This window comes from Barbus barbus (genome assembly GCF_936440315.1).
Source record: "Barbus barbus genome assembly, chromosome: 2".
Taxonomy (NCBI): domain Eukaryota; kingdom Metazoa; phylum Chordata; class Actinopteri; order Cypriniformes; family Cyprinidae; genus Barbus; species Barbus barbus.
In genome coordinates, this window is record NC_136730.1 from 36,623,790 (window position 1) to 36,643,446 (window position 19,657).

Genomic DNA, 19,657 nt, shown 5'->3' on the forward strand with positions numbered 1-19,657 from the left:
GTGCTTTGTTGTTGGATGTAATAATGAATATAGCAGTCATCATTTAGTCCCGACATCTTGAGCCTCTGAAGACGCAGAGGATTAACTTTACTTTCACTTTGAAGTGAATGCGCCGATCCCCAATCTGCCTAACTCTGCCTCACCTACAGAAGAAGTGAGTATAAGGGTGTTTTATGAAAATTTGCAAATTATTTTTCCTAATAATGTACTAGTTAGCCAGTTCCATGGCTAAAGTAAACATTATTTCTCATCACTCCACTGAAGAGAGGGGCGGGGTCAGCAGAGCACATTAGCATTTATAACAATATGGACTATAATGGTTTGCTAAAACAGAGCTGATTTTGAAAGGTTTAAAATTGTGTTTTTTACACTAGCATTGAGAATTTTTAGCCAAAGTAGCCTATGTTGTAGACTTTAAATTAAGACCCTAGAGAATCATATCAACTTGTGCAAAATGGGCATCCGATGACCCCTTTAATGAAGTGGCAGTCTAGATATGCAGCCTTACAAGGATGTGTCTTACAGATTGAGAAGCACCCAAACACACATCTATAATAGACTTTTCTCACAGTCCATGTGTCGTCACATCTGGCTTGGATTAGTAGCATTGAAAAAATAAATATCTGCCTACATTATTATAAATTGATTTAACTTGATAATAAACATGAATATTTCAAACAGTTAATTTAATAACCTACCATATGTGTAATATTCCATTTTAATGGGCAACATTATGTGAACGTGCAGGTGTCGCCACGGTCATGAGATAAACAAGGATCTGCAATTCTATCGTCACCATTCGTCCTTTCACAAAATACAGTTTACCCAAAGTAGTGGTATCTAATTGGTTAAATCTCTTTAACACTATCATCCTTTTACTATCATTGTAGGGACATTTGGTGAACATGCTGTAAACATGATTATAAATTAATCCCTTGTCATTTGAATCTTACATAATAAAATGTTGGAAATAACAATATTAATATAAATAGTATATTACATAAAATTATTTCTGCAAAACGATGGAAATATTCTGCAAATATGTAACAAATACTTAATTTTAAGATAAGTGTGTGAATAAACATGATTCATCTTACAAAAGGGTACGATTAATCGTGTTTAAAAAAAATCTATATATTTATTGACAGCCCTAGTATATATTTAACTCCTGGTTTCAGTTCATTGGAGACCAACGTATATGAAGAGATAAACTGCAGATGAAAGTTTTTATCAGGGTGTCCTACTGCTAAGCTCCCTCAAATTAATGCATGAAACCACTTAATTGAAACTGCAATAATAGCATTTTGCTGAAACCGATTTGGCTAATATTCCAGAGTTTTTGCTCTTTAGAGTGTGTTTTTGCAGTGTAGTGTAGAAGTGTAGACATGATGTAAATAGGAGATTCATTATGCAGTTTAGATGGCTTCATTGATTATAATGGAACATTGTGAGATTGCTATGACCTGAAGTGAATAAGAGCTTTTTAGTCATTATACAGGGAGTGTCCTTTGTGCACTTTCAATGCATAATATATGGCTATATATAATCAATTCAGAATTCGAATGTTTTTTTTTAAAGGTTTTGCATGCTGCTAAGAGGATCAGTGGCCATGTACACTGCAAAGTTTTGAAAGTGAAATTCTCATAAAAAAATAGAGATTCACTCTCAGAAATGATGTGATTGCTTAATGTACATATATTTAGAAATGTATTTTTGTCCTGTCCAATACTATGGTTATCATTATGCCAAAGTAAATGCAGGCTAATATAGTAACAGAAGTTGAGAAATAAACATCTAAATATTTTGTATAAAACTATGTTTGAAAAGCTGTTGCAATTATTAAAACATTATACAATCTAAATCTTGTAAATCTCTCACTGTGCATTACTTTTCTTGTTATGGCGGTGCTTAGGAGCCACATACCTGTGGTGTTTGTTTACACATTACAGCTGCACTTTAATAAAGCACCCACATTAATTTCAGAAGCACCCTTAGTGATTTGATTCTGTAACCAGACCTAAAAACACTACTCCACCTGCCCTAGCAAGTAAATGTTAACATGTGTCAGACCCTGCGTTCCGTTTGGAAGGGCTCATCCCTATGCCCTAATCCCTTCAAAGGGTTTACCCTCCGGAGTGAGAGCTTCGAAGGGTTGAAGGGTCTAGGGGACCAAACAACTATTTCTTGAAGTGCCTTCTGCGTCATCATCACATGCCCACACGGAGGCGCCGTCATCATGCAAATAATTTGTGCAAAGGATCATGGGAGCCCGAAGTGTCCATCAGTTGTACCCTTCGAAATCCTTCATTCCGAAGGGCCCTTTGAAGTGGCTAGTTTTGAGCATTTCGGTTTGGAACCAGCATTCAATATGGCGGTCATGATTGTTTTCACTCCAAGGTACCCTTCGGAGGGCGATATATCCCATTTGGAACGCACCAACAGTCTTCAGCTGGTGTGCACTAGATGGCCAATAGAGGACACTGTGTCTTTTGTGTGAGCACATGGCTTGGTGTGTGTTTATTGGTGACATGCGCTCTCTTGTCTATTGTCTGACCCTGCCCATCTTGTTACTTCGTTGTTTCAGTGGTTCCACCTGTGTCTCCCTCATTACCTGCCCTACTTAGTCTCCCAGTGTTTGCTGTCCTGTGCTGGTTCATTATTGTTCGTATATACGTGTGTTGTATGCACAATTGTTGCTAGAGATGGGCAGATGAAGCCTTGGGAAACTTTTAAGGCTTTTTCCCTGATTGTACCAACAAGATTCAAAGCATCAAAACCTCAAAGACAGATACTACCAGTGACATCTAGTGGTCAGCTGCAATTATAGCAGCCACTTTCAAATGATTCACACATCTTGTTGATTCCAGTTTCAACACAAAAGCAATACTCAACAATAGCAGCTGTGTCTTCATTCTGAGAGTCATAGTCCACACATGAAAGTGTTACTATGTTATTATGAAACAGGGAGGGAACACCAAGCATTTCGCATCTCCTCAATGAATGAAGCCGTGCCAAAGATTTGAATCAGTCACCTTGCTTTAGGTGTTTCATTGTGACGTATGAAGCCTCAAACGTCATCAGTCACGTGATCACGGAGATTTGATACAAGCCTCGACACAGTCTTTTGACCTAGTCTGCTTCAATAGAGTAAAACAGGCTTCGGAGCCTCAGAGTCAATTGTCCTATCTCTAATTGTTGCACTCTGTCTTGTCGTGCTGCGCCCTATCCTGGCCTGCCTGCTGTGCTATGCCCTGTCCTGTTTTGGCCCACCTGTCTGATTTTTCCCTTTGGGGTAGTTTTTGTTGTTTTTGTTTTGTTTTGTTTTTTTTATTAAAGAGCACATACTTCCTGCATCTTGAGTTCTCGCCTCATCTCTCCACCCCAACCGTGACAGAATGAACCAACCATTTGAGGACTCAGCAGAGAATGGGCTCACTCCAGCTTCCAGCCTTGACTACCTGCAGCCCCCTCTACCAAAGCATGCTCCAGGTAGCAGCATTGAATTCCTTTCGTCAACAAGGAACTGAGAGGTCCCTTAGGTACCTTGTCCAGAACAGCCTGCCATAGAACAGCCCCCTCTCACTTCTGCTGCCACGAGAGCCGTCACTGAATAGACTGCTCTTCTTGTCTCGGCCATGGAGGCTGCCACAGAGCCGTCAGCTCTCGCTATCATGGAGGAAAAGTAAAAGTAAAAAAGTTGTGACGTATTGTCAAGTATGGTGACCCATACTCGAAATTGGTGCTCTGCGTTTAACCCATCCAAGTGCACACACACAGCAGTGAGTAGTGAACAAATGCACACACACACACACCGTGAACACACACCCGGAGCAGTGGGCAGCCATTTATGCTGCGGCGCCCGGGGAGCAGTTGTGGATTCGGTACCTTGCTCAAGGGCACCTCAGTCGTGGTATTGAGGGTGGAGAGAGCGCTGGACATTCACTCCCCCCACCTACAATTCCTGCCGGCCCGAGACTCGAACTCGCAACCTTTCGATTACGAGTCCGACTCTCTAACCATTAGGCCACGACTTCCCAGGGTCTCTGCTGGCTCTGCCCTGTCTCCTGGCACCACCAGCTCCAACCATGATCTCCTTGCTCTGCCGACTCCACCCAGGCTCTTTGCTTTGCCAGCTCCAACCAAGCGCCTTGCCCTCCCGTCCCCACCTAAGCTCTCTGCTTTGCTGGCCCTGCTTAAGCTTCCTGCCTTGTTGGCCCAGAAGCCTGCCTCAGAACTTGCTCCAGTCTGGGAGCCCTCAGAGTCCACTCCAGATCCCGCTCAGATCCTGCTGCACAACCTCCCGAGGCGGCGGCGTCCACTTCAGTTCCTCTCAAGTGGTGGTCCTCTCGTCCATCTGCTCTGCTGTGGTGGTCTTCAGCTCTGCTTGCTCTGCCCTGGTGGGCTTCAGCTCTGCCTGCTCCGCCCTTGTGGGCATAAGAGCCTGCCTGTTCTTCCCTAGTGGGCTTACGCTCCGTCCTGGCTTCCTTCCTTGCTGGCTCCACATTGGCTTCCTGCTCTATCTCTGGTTCCAGGCCCTCTTTTGCCACACAGGCCTGGCCTGCCGTCCCTCCCCCTGGTCCACCAAAGTTCCATCTCCCTCCTGGATTCCTTTGACAGTAGGTGGTGTGTCTGGAATCTGCTCCTTAAGGAGGGGGTTATGTCACAGTCTTCAGCTGGTGTGCACTAGATGGCCACCAGAGTGTGAGCACATGGCTTGTTGTGTGTTTGTTGTGGTGCCATGTGCTGTCCTGTCTATTGTCTGACCCCGCCCATCTTGTTACCTCATCGTTGTTTCAGTGGTTCCACCTGTGTCTCCCTCATTACCTGCCCTACTTATGCTGCCTTCATGTGCTATCAGAAATTTCCTATTTCCCACTTATGAAGTCGTGATTATGAGCTTGTTGTATTCAAGTGCTTTAATATCAGAAATAATAAAATGTAGCATCCTATTGGTTGACAATCATGTAAACATTCACCACGCCATACATGCAGTTTGCTGACAAGTCTAGAATTTCGGTCAAATACATGCTTATTTCACTGCTTATAAAACATACAATATGCTTTCACTGATCATTCATATCTAGCATATAAGTACACTACTTTAACGACAAGACAAAGGGATGTAGTTGTTGTGAGAACAGCATTGACAGCAGCAATGGTTGTCCCCTCTACCATGTTTACAATTTATGACCCACCCAACTCGGTAACTCTGGTATCAAAATCATTTCTGAATTTCCCGGTAGTAAATACGACTTGAGAGGCCATTCATGTCTAATTAGGAAACTCGTATTTATGATAATTACGATAGCACGTGAAGGCAGCATAAGTCTCACAGTGTTTGCTGTCCTGTGCTGCTTCGTTGTTGTTTGTATGCACGTGTGTCGTATGTATTATTGTTGCTCTCAGTCTTGCTGTGATGTGCACTATCCTGGCCTGCCTGCCGTGCTGTGCCCTGTCCTGGCCTGCCTGCCTGTTTTTTCCCCTTGGAATAGTTGTTGTTGTTTTGTTTTGTTTTGTTTTATTTTATTATCAACACTAAAACCGCCACAGGGTAAATTTTATCCATGGATATGTTTCAAATGTACAGATTTTCAATAAAACATCCAAGTCTCCTAGTCATAGACTTTTACTTAAATTGTGTCATTTACAATCCCCTGTTGTTATTTTTTTTTAGATAAAACCAGATCAAAACCAAGGGCATTTATACCTATAAGCACCAGCAGGTCAAATTTACCCACCTATATAATCCCTGTATTTTCGGACTGTAATTTTCTTGCCGCTTATGTTTTAACATTGTTCATTGCTAGGCAATGCCTTTCACTCATTGAATTATCAGTTATCAGTTTCAAAAAAATTAGTAAAAGGAGGTGATTTTATAGATGCTGAAGAGGTATAAGAAGCACTAAATACCATGAGCGATGGGTTGTCTGATGGTGGGGAGTCAGCTCATCTGACGGCTCATCTGACAGCGATGATATCATACTTCTTTGCTTTAGCCTAATGTTACTCATAATCATTCAAAATTTGTATTAATTGTTTAATTTTTGTTTTGCCATTTCTATTGTTTACTGTTCGCTTCTGTGTTTGCTATTTACTCTGCCCATTTCCTGAAGGAAAAAATCTGATCTATGATGTAATTAAAAAAAACTAAAACATTTTTGATTACCCGTAGCTTATTGGTGTTGTTCTCTTATTAAAATTATAAATGATATAACTAAATAAATTAATAATTAATTAGGTGAAGCAGTGTGCTTGAATTTGCCATTGCATCATCCTATGCAGTGTGGTGAATTATTATTGTCTATAGGCTATTTTAGTACTTTAAATAACATTATTTTGTTAAGGTTATCTTAATATATTGATTAATGACATTGTATTATAATATTACACCACCCAAATGTGTATTTACTTCCTTGTAATTTTTGTTGTCAGTACAGGCTTGTTTAGCTTATAGTGACTGTTATGAAAAGTGATTAGTAGCCTGCATAAAAAAAAAAAAAAAACCTTGAACATAAAACAACAGGACAAAAATATAATTGATGATTAGACATAATCACTTCGTGATTCTAGTCACTTCATTGTGAAGACAATGGCATAATACAGTGAAATAATATGTTCTTAAGCCATATAAAAACAGTTGTCATGTGCTTGGGTAAAATTTACCCGCTGGTGGTTTTAGGTAAACAGCGACCCCTGGCAGTTCTAGTGTTAAAGAGTCCATAATTCCTGCATCTTGAGTCCTCGCCTCATCTATCCACCCCGACTGTGACAACATGTCCTTTTACTAGATCTTTTAAATATAAGAAAGCAACAAACCAGTCACCAGCCAGAAGATACTTGAGAACATTGTGCACCCTTTGCTTATCTGATTAAAACAAATCACACAATTGTAAATGAATACAATTATAAATTATGTTCTTTTTATCTTACAGTGGAATATAACACGACTTCTGATGGCTGGATCCAGTACAACGGTAGTCAGTATTTAATTAATGATGACCTCCTACCTATGGAATATGCTCGCTCATTCTGCAAGAAGAATCATGCAGATCTTGTTGTCATTTCTGGTCAAACAGAGAGGAAATTTTTATGGAAACAGGTATTTTTTTAAAGATAAGCAGGCTGTTCATTTATTTTTCTATTTGATATAGATTGTTGTTTAGACCAGTGTTTTTCATTTTTTTTGTGTGTCTCCCTCATTTAACACACCTGATCATCAGCTCTTTAATAGAGACAGCAAAACTTGAGTTGGGTGTGTCTGATTGGAGCGACATATAATGTGTGCAGAGCTTGGGCCTTAAAAACCCCTGATTTATACAACAGTTCTGTTCCTCAAATCTGATTGGAAAGAGGCCTTTCAAAAGTGATGAATAGGACTAGTATCTGCACTGGGATATTTCACAGTTGTATCACTCCAATTGTCTGCACATTCTAGACAGGCCATAAGTCTGAATATTAGACTGCGTTTACACTGCAAGTCTTAATGGACAGATCCAATCTTCTGACCATATCCGATTTTTTGGCCCGTCTGTTTACATTAATTTTAGACACTACTGGTATCCGATATCTGTGTTTACATTAATTCCCATCCAAAAGGATTGTCTGCAGTGATTGCTTTACTGTGCACATGGTAGACCCTCAGGTTTTAAATGGCCGTGCTATTAAAATTATTTAAATAATTCACATTGAATGACCATTATTATTTGCCTGCATGGACAGAGGCTGTCATGGATGTTTTGCAGCACAAAATCTGACTGAACAGTTAAAGACCGGAAAATTATGGTAATTTTAACAAATTTTATTTGTTAAACTATTTTATCTACAGCTGAGGTACAATTCTTTAGAGAAATAAAGATGATATTTATTGAAATTAATTCAAAATTCACGGGGCAGGGGTTGAAAACCAGCTCCTGAATGTGCAATTTCTTACCTATATAAAGTTTCCATCTCAATAAAATGTGAGCGCTTACAGCACGCCGGCATTAAAACGCCATTAAAAATCTTTATGAGCAAACGTGTTGCCCTCACATTGGGTGTTCTGTGGATAATCGGATATGTGTGTTTAGACGTAGGTCGGATGTCTAGATATCGGATATGTATCTGATTTAAAACCACATTTGGAAACGGCTCAGATCGGCTACAAAAAAATCGGATCTCGTGCGAAGAAAAGATTGGATTTTTTCTGCCAGTGTAAACGCAGTCTTAGTGAGGTTGAAATTAAGCAACTTCAGTGAAGGTTACATTGTTATGGCCGTAGTTGGTAGCAAGTGATTGTGACATGAGTGAGGCAGTAGACCATTAATTCCATAAATTCACTCAAAAATACTGATTCATTCAGGGACAAAACAAGATTCGTGCTTATGAGGCTCAATCACTGGAGTAACACTGATTAAGCTATCGCATCACTTCTTAGAAATGAAAGCATTGAGCCAGTGCCAATGCTAGTCATAAGAAATCCTTTTAAAGGTAGCACTAAAGCCTTACTGCAAAAGACTTCCATAAATTCTCAAGGAAACAGGTGACATAATTAAAAACAAAAATGGAAACACACTTATTGTTTCTGATGCCTATTTACAGCAATGCTGCACAGCTGAAGAAAAAGACTAGCCCAGGGGAAAAACAATGCTCAAATTCTGTCATAGAAGTTTTGTTACATCATTGCATAATTATTTCAATATGGCTACTGATGCTGTTTTATAGATATCTAGGAAGTCAGAGAATCAATACTACATTGGGATGATGGTGGAATTGGACAAATCATTTAGGTGAGTACGAAAGACAGTGTGCATAAACAGTTATGATATTAGTTGTTATGGATCACATACCTTTAACAGCATTTGCAAGACATTGTTTAATTTAAATACATTTGTGTTGGTTTTATACTTGGATTTTTGCTGTCTATTTGTAGCTGGGTGGATGGTTCACCCGTTGTATATACGTCATGGGATCAAAATGAACCAAATTTTGCCAACAATGATGAGAACTGTGTGACCATTTACAAGAGTATGGGTAAGTACTCCTCATCAGAAATGTTCCTTTTGTAGCATGTGAGTGTGTCATCAGTGCACACCACATCACTTTCATGCCTTAAAGCAAGGGTATCCAAACCTGCTTCTGGCCAACTTTCTGTAGAGTTAGCTCCTCCAACTTGCCCCAACACACCTGCCTGGAGTTTTCTAGTAAGCCTAAATATCTTGATTAGCTCCAGCTGGTGCAGGATAGTGGCCCTGCAGAAGAAGGTCTGGACACCCTGGCTTTAAAGTCCCACTCTTTTTTATTATCACACATTTCTAAAGACCTGAAAGTAATGTTTAAATAAATGACACTTCACAATAAGAATCCTACTGTACAAACATTAGTAACACATCATCTGATGTTTCCAAGCACCAAAGACTGAAGTAATAGCTGATGAAAATTCAGCTTTGCATCACATGAATAAATGTATTGTTTCTATTGTACATTTGCGTTTTCTTAATAAAAAAAGTCAAATGTTTTCAGAAGATGTGCAGTATTGCACACCCATATAGCAGGCTAGTGCACTCCCCTTATGAAAAGCTTCAGAACAAACTTTTCTTTGTTTAATCATGTTCAATTAATGACTGGAAACTGAGGTTTATAGGAATACAGACAAAGTATCTGTGGTGAAGGCTAAAATAAAATAATGTAATTATTTATATTAAATAATAATTAATTTACAGTCCTAATTGTTACTCAGTGTGTAATTATAAAAACAGCTTATACGCTCTCTGGTAAGAGCATCACTAAACATGATTTACAATTAATTTAACATACAATTTTTATTATAATATTTAATGAAAAAAACAAAACAATCATTACCACCAAAACATGTATTGTATTTAAATTCGCATAACTGCACTCACTCTTGTGCATTCAGCCAATATATTACATAGACAGGCAATGTCTATATCAAAATGGACAAACATAATGAATAAACATTTCAAACATGCCTTTTCACATTTGGTGGCAAACTTTTGAAGCCAGAAATTTCCCTGGTAAAAACGGAAGCTGAAACTCATGTGCTCAATACATGAAAACAAATCTCATTAGTTCTCACACATCACATGTGCATGTTTGAGCTTCTGTTACCATATTTAAAGGGATAATTCACCCAAAAATGTAAGCCCTTTCTTCATCATCAGAACACAAATTAAGATTTTTAAGAACACAAATTTGATGAATTCCGAGAGATTTCTGACCCTTCCATTGACAGCAAGGGTCCTACCATAATCAAGGTCCAGAAACGTAGTAAGGACATTGCTAAAATAGTACTGTGACATCAGTGATTCAACCGTAATCTCACGAAGTTACGAGAAAATGATATGTGTGCAAAGAAAACAAAAACAATGACCTTACTGAACAATTTGTCTCCTCCGTGTCACCCTGGCAACATTTTGGAGAGTATCACATATGTAAACAATGTATGCAACGTATGTATGCGGATACGTTGTTTACATGAAGATCAAAGCATAAACAACATATCTGCATACGGTGCTGCTGACACAGAACCGCATACGTTGTTTAAACACTTCAGGGTACTGCACCGAGATTAGAGCCCTGCATTTCGGCCCGGGCCCAATGGGCCCCGACTTTTTTACGCCTCTAGGGCCGGGCTTCGGGCCAATTTTCACATCATAGTTCAGACACGGGCCGGGCCTCGGGCCTGTTATAGGCCTCTCCTTATTTTTTTATTTTATACATCCATCAATTAGTAGCCTAATGAAATAAATTGCCGCGCTGGTGAAAACAACATGAGTCCGTGCTACTGTGACTGTCAAGAGCGGCTTGATGGTGTTTAGTGTCCTGCAGCAGCAGCGAGTGCCGTCAGCGCAGATGAAGAGTTCTGCCTTCAAATACATGCAATAAAGCTTGCCATAAAGCCCCAGCAAAAGTAATTACCATGAATGTGTCCAGGGCAAATAGTAAGGAGATATTTTAATTATTTACTAATAAACTAGTGTTTTCTGTGTCGGTGTCGCAAAGATGAAGATGAGGATCCTGACTTGCCATCTCTTCATTAGACGCGCCTTTAGAGAGAAGTGCATCTTCATAGATTAGGATTATAATGAAGGAGTTTTTGTTTTCGATTTGATTTATTTTGTTAAGAAGTAATTTAAAGCTTTCTATACATATATTTATCATGTCTGTGAGGCATGTATTCGCTGACTTTCGGTTCATTTTTGTGAAGCACTCCTGTTCAAGACGAGACGGCAGAAAGCGCATCGTTTTCTATTTTATAAAAGCAGAAATTTGGTTGATATTGTGAGTGCACACAAATGAGTGCCTCCATGTCCTGCACTTTAGCTTCCACTCTCCGCACAAACTATTGGATACAGCGCACAATTATCTAGGTTTAACGTTTAAACATTGATATATGCTTGAACTGTTTTAGTATATCTATAGATTGTATTTTAGGAAAGTTGTGATGATTTGAGATGGCTAAATTAATCAAACATACGCTATGATCAGCCCGCCGGTCTGCTGCAAGCCGCTTGGTCGTTACTTTAAGAAAGAAAAAAACGTAGGCCTATTAACAAACAAAAAAAAAACGTTTTTCTAAATTAACTTAATAAAAAAACGAAACAAAATATAATCACTTTGCACATACAAAACTTAACTATTTTAATAGCTGAAACATGAGCCGTTTTGGGAGAAGAAAAAAAGACGGGCTCGGGTCGAACTCGGGCCGGTAATTCTGATAAGATGTTGGACACGGGCCGGATTAGGGCCTGAGCGTCTCGGGCCATGGCCGGGCTAGGGCCTAAATTTGAGGGCTCTAACCGAGATAATCCATATTGAAACACATTACACTAAATGTTGTGCTGAGTGACACACAAAAAAACGGAAATTCGTGTCCATAAACACTAATTAATAGATTAAAATTTAGTGACTATTTCATGAAATGCTCTGAGACTGGGTTGTTAAGCAATAATCCAAAAGTCTCAAACTTGAAGTGTGCAACTACAGGCAATTTTTGTTTTATTTGTCCCCTCAAAAACTGTTTGTATGAAACAATAAATAGTTCTTGATTCTTTTGGTTTAATAAAATTAATTACCATTATTGGTAACATTTTACAATAAGGTTACATTAGATAATGTTATGTATAACCCTACTGCAAGCAACTTGTTTCATTTGGAGATATATTTGCCAAGATATCTGAAAATAAAGTTTTTATGGCAGCATATTTGTGTTATATTAACTTTGCATCAAATTACAAAAAGAAAAAAAAAGTTACTGCTGCTGTGAGGGTGTTTCTAATACAGCGGCTTTGGGAATGATGGTAAATTTGATATCAGTCTCTCTTCTGACTGCCATTATCAGTCTCTTTCTTTTCTTTCTCTCTCTCATTATCATTGTGAAAACACTATTTTGGACATTTTCTTCTGCTGTTTGATCAATTAGGAATGCAAAATGTATTTGACAGTCTCCAATTCACCACAATAAAGGTTTTAGCATTTATGTATTTATTTTTTTATTTGTTTAAGGATTCTGGAATGATATTAACTGCGGTGTGGCATTGCCCTCTATCTGTGAAAGAAGTTCTGACTTAGTCAATGTCACTATGTCCCTCTCCACTGTGCAACCAGGAGGCTGTACTCCCGAATGGACCATGTTTCGAGGCAAAGTAAGAGCTATTGTAATAATTAAATAAATAAATAGATAGATCTTTGTTAGAAACGCAATAGGTAGCTGCACATTCTAATTCAAAGCACTTGTATTTTTAAATAGTGTTACAAGCTTTTTAATAATAAGATGACATGGCACAATGGTCGGGACCACTGCATTTTGCATGGAGGCAACCTGGTGTCCATTCTGAATCAGGAAGAGCAAGGTGAGCATTTCACTTGTGATATATATTTGCATTCACATAAAAAAAGATGGATGTTGTGAGAAAGCTGCTTAACAGGAGAAAGTATCAGAAATATAGCAAATTACAAATAAATAGAGGTGGAGAAATTTAAATGGAGAATAAATTGAAGAACCTGACAAATTTAAGATAATCATTATTTTCACCTTGTACAAACTGGATAATGGCACATTATAGGGGTGTAACGGTACACAAACATGACGGTTCGGTACGTACCGCGGTTTTGACATGCCGGTTTGGTATGGTTTCAGTACTGCAGGAGGAAGACCTTTTTTTTTTTACAGTGGTTTACTAGACAAATTGCTCTCTCTTTAAATAAATTCAGTTGTATAATTAATTTTCTTAAGGATAAAAGTCTACCTCAGCTTCTGCGTGTTACGGATTGTGGTTGTAGACAAACGACCACTATGGTTATCCAGGCCAGGAGTATATAGTCCCCCCCCCAAAAAAAAGTTTTGGGGAAGCTCCTCACTTGAGGGGCGGGCACTTAGGGCCGCTCTGGAAGCGCGGAGCTGAACAGAACCAGGGTTTTCGATGGAGATCTGGACTGGACCAGCGGAGACGTAGGAGAGCTGGACGGCACCAGCAGAGATGTAGGAGGGCTCAGGTGAGGAGCAGGCACTGGGGAGGGCTCGTGCGAGGAGCAGGCACTGGAGGGCACTTGCGAGGAGCAGGCACTGGCATCCACGACATCCTCTCATATACCACCAATAACCCCAACGGCACATGAACGTCTGTCAGCGGGCTTGCCATACTCTCTGCAGGCAGGCTTGCCTTGGGAGCCGCGGACAGCATCATCAATCTCGGCGGGTCTGGGTGAGCCGAAGATGGTGGCGACAATCTTCTGCGAACGGCGGGTCTGGGGGAGCCATAGACGGCGGCGACGATCTCCTGTGAACAGCGGGTCTGGGTGAGCCGCGGACGGCGGCAAGAATTTCCCCGCGAATGGCGGGCTTGAGAGAGCCGCGGGTGGCAGGCTTGTGTTGGCCACTGACGGCGGCTGTCTTGCATTGGCCACGGGCGGCAGTTGGCTGACGTTCCATCGGCAAGCTTTGCGGGGAACTAACCTCAGCCTCATCTTCGGTTTGGTCTGAGTTTCTGGAGAACGAAGTAGCATCAACTCACTTAAATCCATTTATTAATATCAAACTCAGACAAAGAAAAGGACAGAAGTGAAGTGAAGTGAAGTGAAGTGAAGTGAAGTGAAGTGAAGTGACATACTGCCAAGTATGGTGACCCATACTCACGCTCCACGCTGCCATTAGTACTGAGGCATTAGTATATGGTGATATGTTGTGCCACATCAATAAGCGTCAAAACATAATTCATTGTCTGAATTTCCTGAAACAAATTAAACAATTTGTTCGGTACATATGTGTACGAATATGTGTACTGTTACACCCCTAGCACATTATTATTTTGATTGGCATCCATAATGAGCTGTAGTTTTTATCCTGTTTTGTCTAGCTTTTCCCCACTCAGAGTGCGAGGAGCACATATAGAAGTAGCAGAAAGCACACACTACTTTGTTTTTTTCCCCATGATGCTGGGCCTTGTACTTTTGCTGTCTTTACACTCAATACTAAAGTGTGTGTTATTGTGTTTACACATTTTAGGATGTTCATGTTATGTGTCTGTTGTTCAATAATGAAAACCCTTTGTGTTGAGGGGTGATGAAAAGTTTTAAAGTTAAATGTTTCCTTTTCTTCCCGGTTTGTCCTCCTGTTAAGCACGGGATGAGTTTGCCTTTCTGCACATCAAAGCCCTTTGTAAAGATTTCAGTAGTTCAGCTCCTCCCAACGGTTCATGTTAAAGGGTGAACCCAAAAAGTGGCCTCTACAGCCATGCTTAGAGTCAAGTCAAGTCAGGTCACCTTTATTTATATAGTGTTTTTAACAATACAGATTGTCAAAGCAGCTTTACAGTATCAAATAGGAAAATAGTGTGTCAATAATGCAAAAAGACAATAGTAAACACTCAGTTTTCAATTTTCAGTTGTGGCCTAATGGATAGAGAGTCGGACTTGTAACCCAAAGGTCGTGGGTTCGAGTCTCAGGTCCAGCAGGGATTGTAGGTGGGGGGAGTGAATAACCAGCACTCTCTCCACCCTCAATACCACGACTGAGGTGCCCTTGAGCAAGGCACCGAACCCACAACTGCTCCCCGGGCGCCGCAGCATAAATGGCTGCCCACTGCTCCGGGTGTGTGTTCACGGTGTGTGTGTGTGTGTGTGTGGATTTGTTCACTACTCACTGCTGTGTGTGTGCACTTGGATGGGTTAAACGCAGAGCACCAATTTCGAGTATGGGTCACCATACTTGACAATACGTCACGACTTTACTTACTTTTACTTTACTTTATGTTCACTACTGTGTGTATACTTTTATGGGTTAAATGCAGAGCACAAATTCCGAGTATGGGTCACCATACTTGGCCACACACTACTTCCCTTAATGATGGAAGCACCTCAGCTTCCATCATTAAGGGAAGTAAGTAGGAGCTAGATGGAATAGGGTCTAACATACATGTTGCGGGTTTAGATGATTTAACAAGTTTATACAATTCTTCATCTCCTATAGTAGAGAATGAGTGGAATTGTTCCTCAGGGGCTCTGATGTGACACTGTAGCTGATGGCTGCATGCTTACAATTTTATCTCTAATAGCATTGATCTTGGAAGTAAAGTAGTTCATAAAGTCATTACTGCTGTGCTGTGCTGTTGGGAAATGTCAACACCTGTTGATGCTTTATTTTTCATTAAACATTAGTCATCCTTTGGCACGCCTAACATGAGTCACTATTCAAAAGTCTCACACTGTCACAAGTACTACACATCATTACCCCCTGTATATGCTGGTGCTGTCGTAGAAACCCCTAAATGACCCTTCACAAAGACCCGCCCCCCTTTGTTACTGTTGTGTTATCCAACAAGCCACTGGGCTCTCACGCCACACATTGAAAAATACATTGCGGAGCAAAGAGGACGCTGACAACATGCCAACAGACAAGACAGAGAAGTGTGAACAATGAAGAATGAACAAGACTAAAAACTAAACTGAAACACGGAATGCTCGGTATCGTAGCTATCACTAGGTGAGTGATAAATGCAGAACAATACTCCGGCGATCTGAACAAGCAAGTCAAGTCACTATTATTTGTATAGTGCTTTTAACAATACAAATTGTGACAAAGCAGCTTTACATCAGCTTGATATAAAGCTGGGCGGCTTTATATCAGCTTTACAGTATTTAGACGGGGAAATAGTGTACCAAAATAGTGTAATTCTCCTCTGGCCAGACAAAATCAGCAGTTTAAATCTAGGCTAAAGCAGAGTCAGATTGTGCAAAGGACTCATCTGGTTCCTGTGGTCTTGTCCCGATGGCCGTCTAGGAGACAGGGTCTTCACTAGGGATCTGTTTCTGGGGCTCATCTAGTTGTCCTGGTCTCCGCTGACGTTCAGGGCTGTAGAGGTCATCTCTAGGTGCTGATCCACCATCTGATGTGGATACAGACTGGATCTGGTGGCTACGGTGACCTCGGAAGTGGATGCCATTCTTTTAACGATGTAACAAGTACATCGGGTGTTTTGGGAAGTGTTACTGGTTCCGGTTGACCTAATTAATGCAGCCTAACAATCCTTTAACAGATTTGAATTATAGAAATGTGATAGTGTACTATGCATAAGAGATGGGTCTTTAACCCTTTTAGTGGTGAGTTTAAAATATTCTAGCGGTCCCCCCAGAGTGAGTTTTTTTTTATGGCGACCGTTATTTTAGAATGTTTCCCCCTATTGCTTCCATGGCAACGAGTCATGCTTGTCACGTGACACACCGCGGCCACAATAACACTGTATGACAGATGGATTGCTTTTATTTATTTTTTTCCTTTTTTATTTAATATATTCACAGACTTGCTTACCATGTCATGGACAATCTGATATTCCGATTCACAAATAAGTTTAAATGAGTGTGTTTTGTCATTTAAACACCTTTATAAATTATCTTGATCGTGATCTGTAACGTGAGATGGGCGCCGCCATGTTTGTTCGCGCTGCAGTTAAGAGAGTCCTGTCAGTCAGATATACAGCACGTGAATTCATCAATTTCTCCCAAAATACATGTAAGTGGCCGGTGAACTGGGAGAAGAATATAGTAAACTTTATAGTTACTTACACTGTGTGTATCTGATATGAATAAAAGACATTGGCAAATTAAATTTGAATGGATTGTGATTGTTACTTTCATAGACATCTGTGTGTATTTTACAAGCTCTAAATGTATTGTTTTACTAGGACTTATGTGTATTTAAATGTCTGAAACCTAAAATATGCACTATGTGGTTAAGAACACTGTATAGTTGTGATAATATGACACGCGCAGTGCATGTCTCTCTCTGGCTCAGCACCAGCAAACGCGCAAAACCACCAATTTGGCAGATATGCAACGTCACCGAATGTTCTAAATCCCATATGTGGGACCATACTCCCAGGGGCATGGACATAAAAATCCCATATGTGGGACCGTACCGCTCAAAAGGTTAATCTAGATTTAAACTGGCAGAGTGTGTCTGCTTCCCGAACAGCGTTAGGTAGATTGTTCCAGAGCTAAATAGGAACACAATCTCCGCCAGCAGTTGATTTTGATATTCTAGGTATTATCAAATGGCCAGTGTTTTGAGATCGCAGCGGATGAGAAGGACTATAGTGTGATAAGAGATCACTCAAATACTGAGGTGCCAAAACATTCAGGGCCTTATAGGTAATTAGCAAGATCTTAAAATGTATACAATGTTTAATAGGGAGCCAGTGCAGTGTTGACAGAACCGGGCTAATATGGTCATACTTCCTGGTTCTAGTAAGAACTCTAACTGCTGTATTTTGAACCAGCTGGAGTTTGTTTATTAAAAGTGCGGAGAAACCACCCAGTAAACCATTACAATAATCTAGCCTCGAGGTCATGAACGCATGAATACATTTTTCTGCATTTGACGTTGAGAGCATAGGTCGTAATTTAGATATATTTTTAAGATGGAAAAATGCAGTTTTACAAATGCTAGAAACATGTTTTTTGAAGGAAAGATTGCTATCAAAAAGTACACCTAGTTTCCTAGCTGATGCTAAGAATTTACAGAGCATGCATCAAGTATGAGATCTAGTGATCTAGGTTATTACATGCAAAAGTTTTTGGTCCAATAATTAACACCTCTGTTTTTGCAAAATTTAGCAGTAAGAAAATGCTAGTCATCCAGTTTTTGATATCAACTATACATTCCGTTAGTTTTATAAATTGGTCAGTTTCATCGGGTCGCGAAGAAATATAGAGCTGAGTATCATCAGCATAACAATGAAAGCTAACACCATGTTTCTTAATGATATCCCCCAAGGGTAACATGTAACCACTTGTGATTGGTATGATACCTCTTCATTTATTGTCACAAATTGATGGCGGTCAGATAAGTACGATTCAACCATGCCAGTGCACTTCCTCTAATGCCAACACAATTTTCTAGTCTGTTTAAAAGAATGTTGTGGTTGATAGTGTCAAACGTGGCGCTAAGATCTAGTTTCACTAATAGAGAGATACAGCCACGATCAGATGATAAAAGCAGGTTGTTTGTAACTATGAGACCAGTCTCCGTACTATGATATGGTCTAAAACCTGACTGGAAATCCTCACATATATAATTTTTCTCTTAGAAGGAACATAGTTGTGATGATACTACCTTTTCTAATATCTTTGACAGAAAAGGGAGATTCGAGATAGGTCTGTAATTAATTATTTGGGGTCAAGTTGTGTTTTTTTTTTAATGAGAGGCTTAATAACAGCCAATTTTAGTGTTTTTGGGACATATCCTAATGACAATGATGAGTAAAATAAATATTCAGAAGAGGATTTAGTACTTCTGGAAGCACCTCTTTTAGGAGCTTAGATGGAACAGGGTCTAACATACAGGTTTTTGGTTTAGATGATTTAACTAGTTTATACAATTCTTCATTTCCAATGGAAGAGAATGAATGGAATTGTTCCTCAGGGGATCTATAGCGTACTATCTGATGCAATACTGTGGCTGACAGCTGCATGGTTACAATTTTAGCTCTAATAGTTTCGATCTTGGAAGTAAAGTAGTTCATAAAGTCATTACTGCTGTGCTGCTGGGTAATGTCTGCACCTGCTGATGATATATTTTTTTGTCAATTTAGCCACTGTATTGAATAAATGCTTGGGGTTGTGTTTGTTTTCTTCTAAAAGAGACGTAAAGTAAGCAGATCTAGCAGTTTTTAAGGCTTTCCTGTAGAAGAGAGTATTTTCCCGCCAAGCAATACGAAATACCTCTCATTTTGTTTTTCTCCAGCTGCGCTACATTTTCCGGCTACTTTCTCTTTTGGACTCTTTTCCTTAATCTTCCTTAAGCGTAAAAGTCGTGGGGAAGTCGTGGCCTAATGGTTAGAGAGTCGTACTCATAATCGAAAGGTTGCGGGTTCGAGTCCCCGGCCGGCAGGGATTGTAGGTGGGGGGAGTGAATGTACAGCGCTCTCTCCACGACTGAGGTGCCCTTGAGCAAGGCACCGAACCCCCAATTGCTCCCCGGGCGCCGCAGCATGGGTGTGTGTTCACGGTGTGTGTGTGTGTGTGTGTGTGTGCATTTGTTCACTACTCACTGCTGTGTGTGTGCACTTGGATGGGTTAAACGCAGAGCACCAATTTCGAGTATGGGTCACCATACTTGACAATACGTCACGACTTTACTTTTTTTAAAAGAGCAAACGTATCT

The 19,657-nt window shown here is 40.1% G+C and overlaps 1 protein-coding gene across 1 annotated transcript in view; it reads left to right on the forward strand.

Moving 5' to 3' along the window:
* The window catches only part of mrc1a (mannose receptor, C type 1a), a 116,535-nt gene that overhangs the window by 63,635 nt on the left and 33,243 nt on the right, over window positions 1–19,657 (forward strand). Inside the window, exons 17-21 of the mRNA XM_079441669.1 lie at window positions 6,933–7,099; window positions 8,701–8,765; window positions 8,909–9,009; window positions 12,505–12,644; window positions 12,749–12,851. Of these exons, the coding sequence (XP_079297795.1) occupies window positions 6,933–7,099; window positions 8,701–8,765; window positions 8,909–9,009; window positions 12,505–12,644; window positions 12,749–12,851 (576 nt within the window). The remainder of the gene's footprint in view (window positions 1–6,932; window positions 7,100–8,700; window positions 8,766–8,908; window positions 9,010–12,504; window positions 12,645–12,748; window positions 12,852–19,657) is intronic.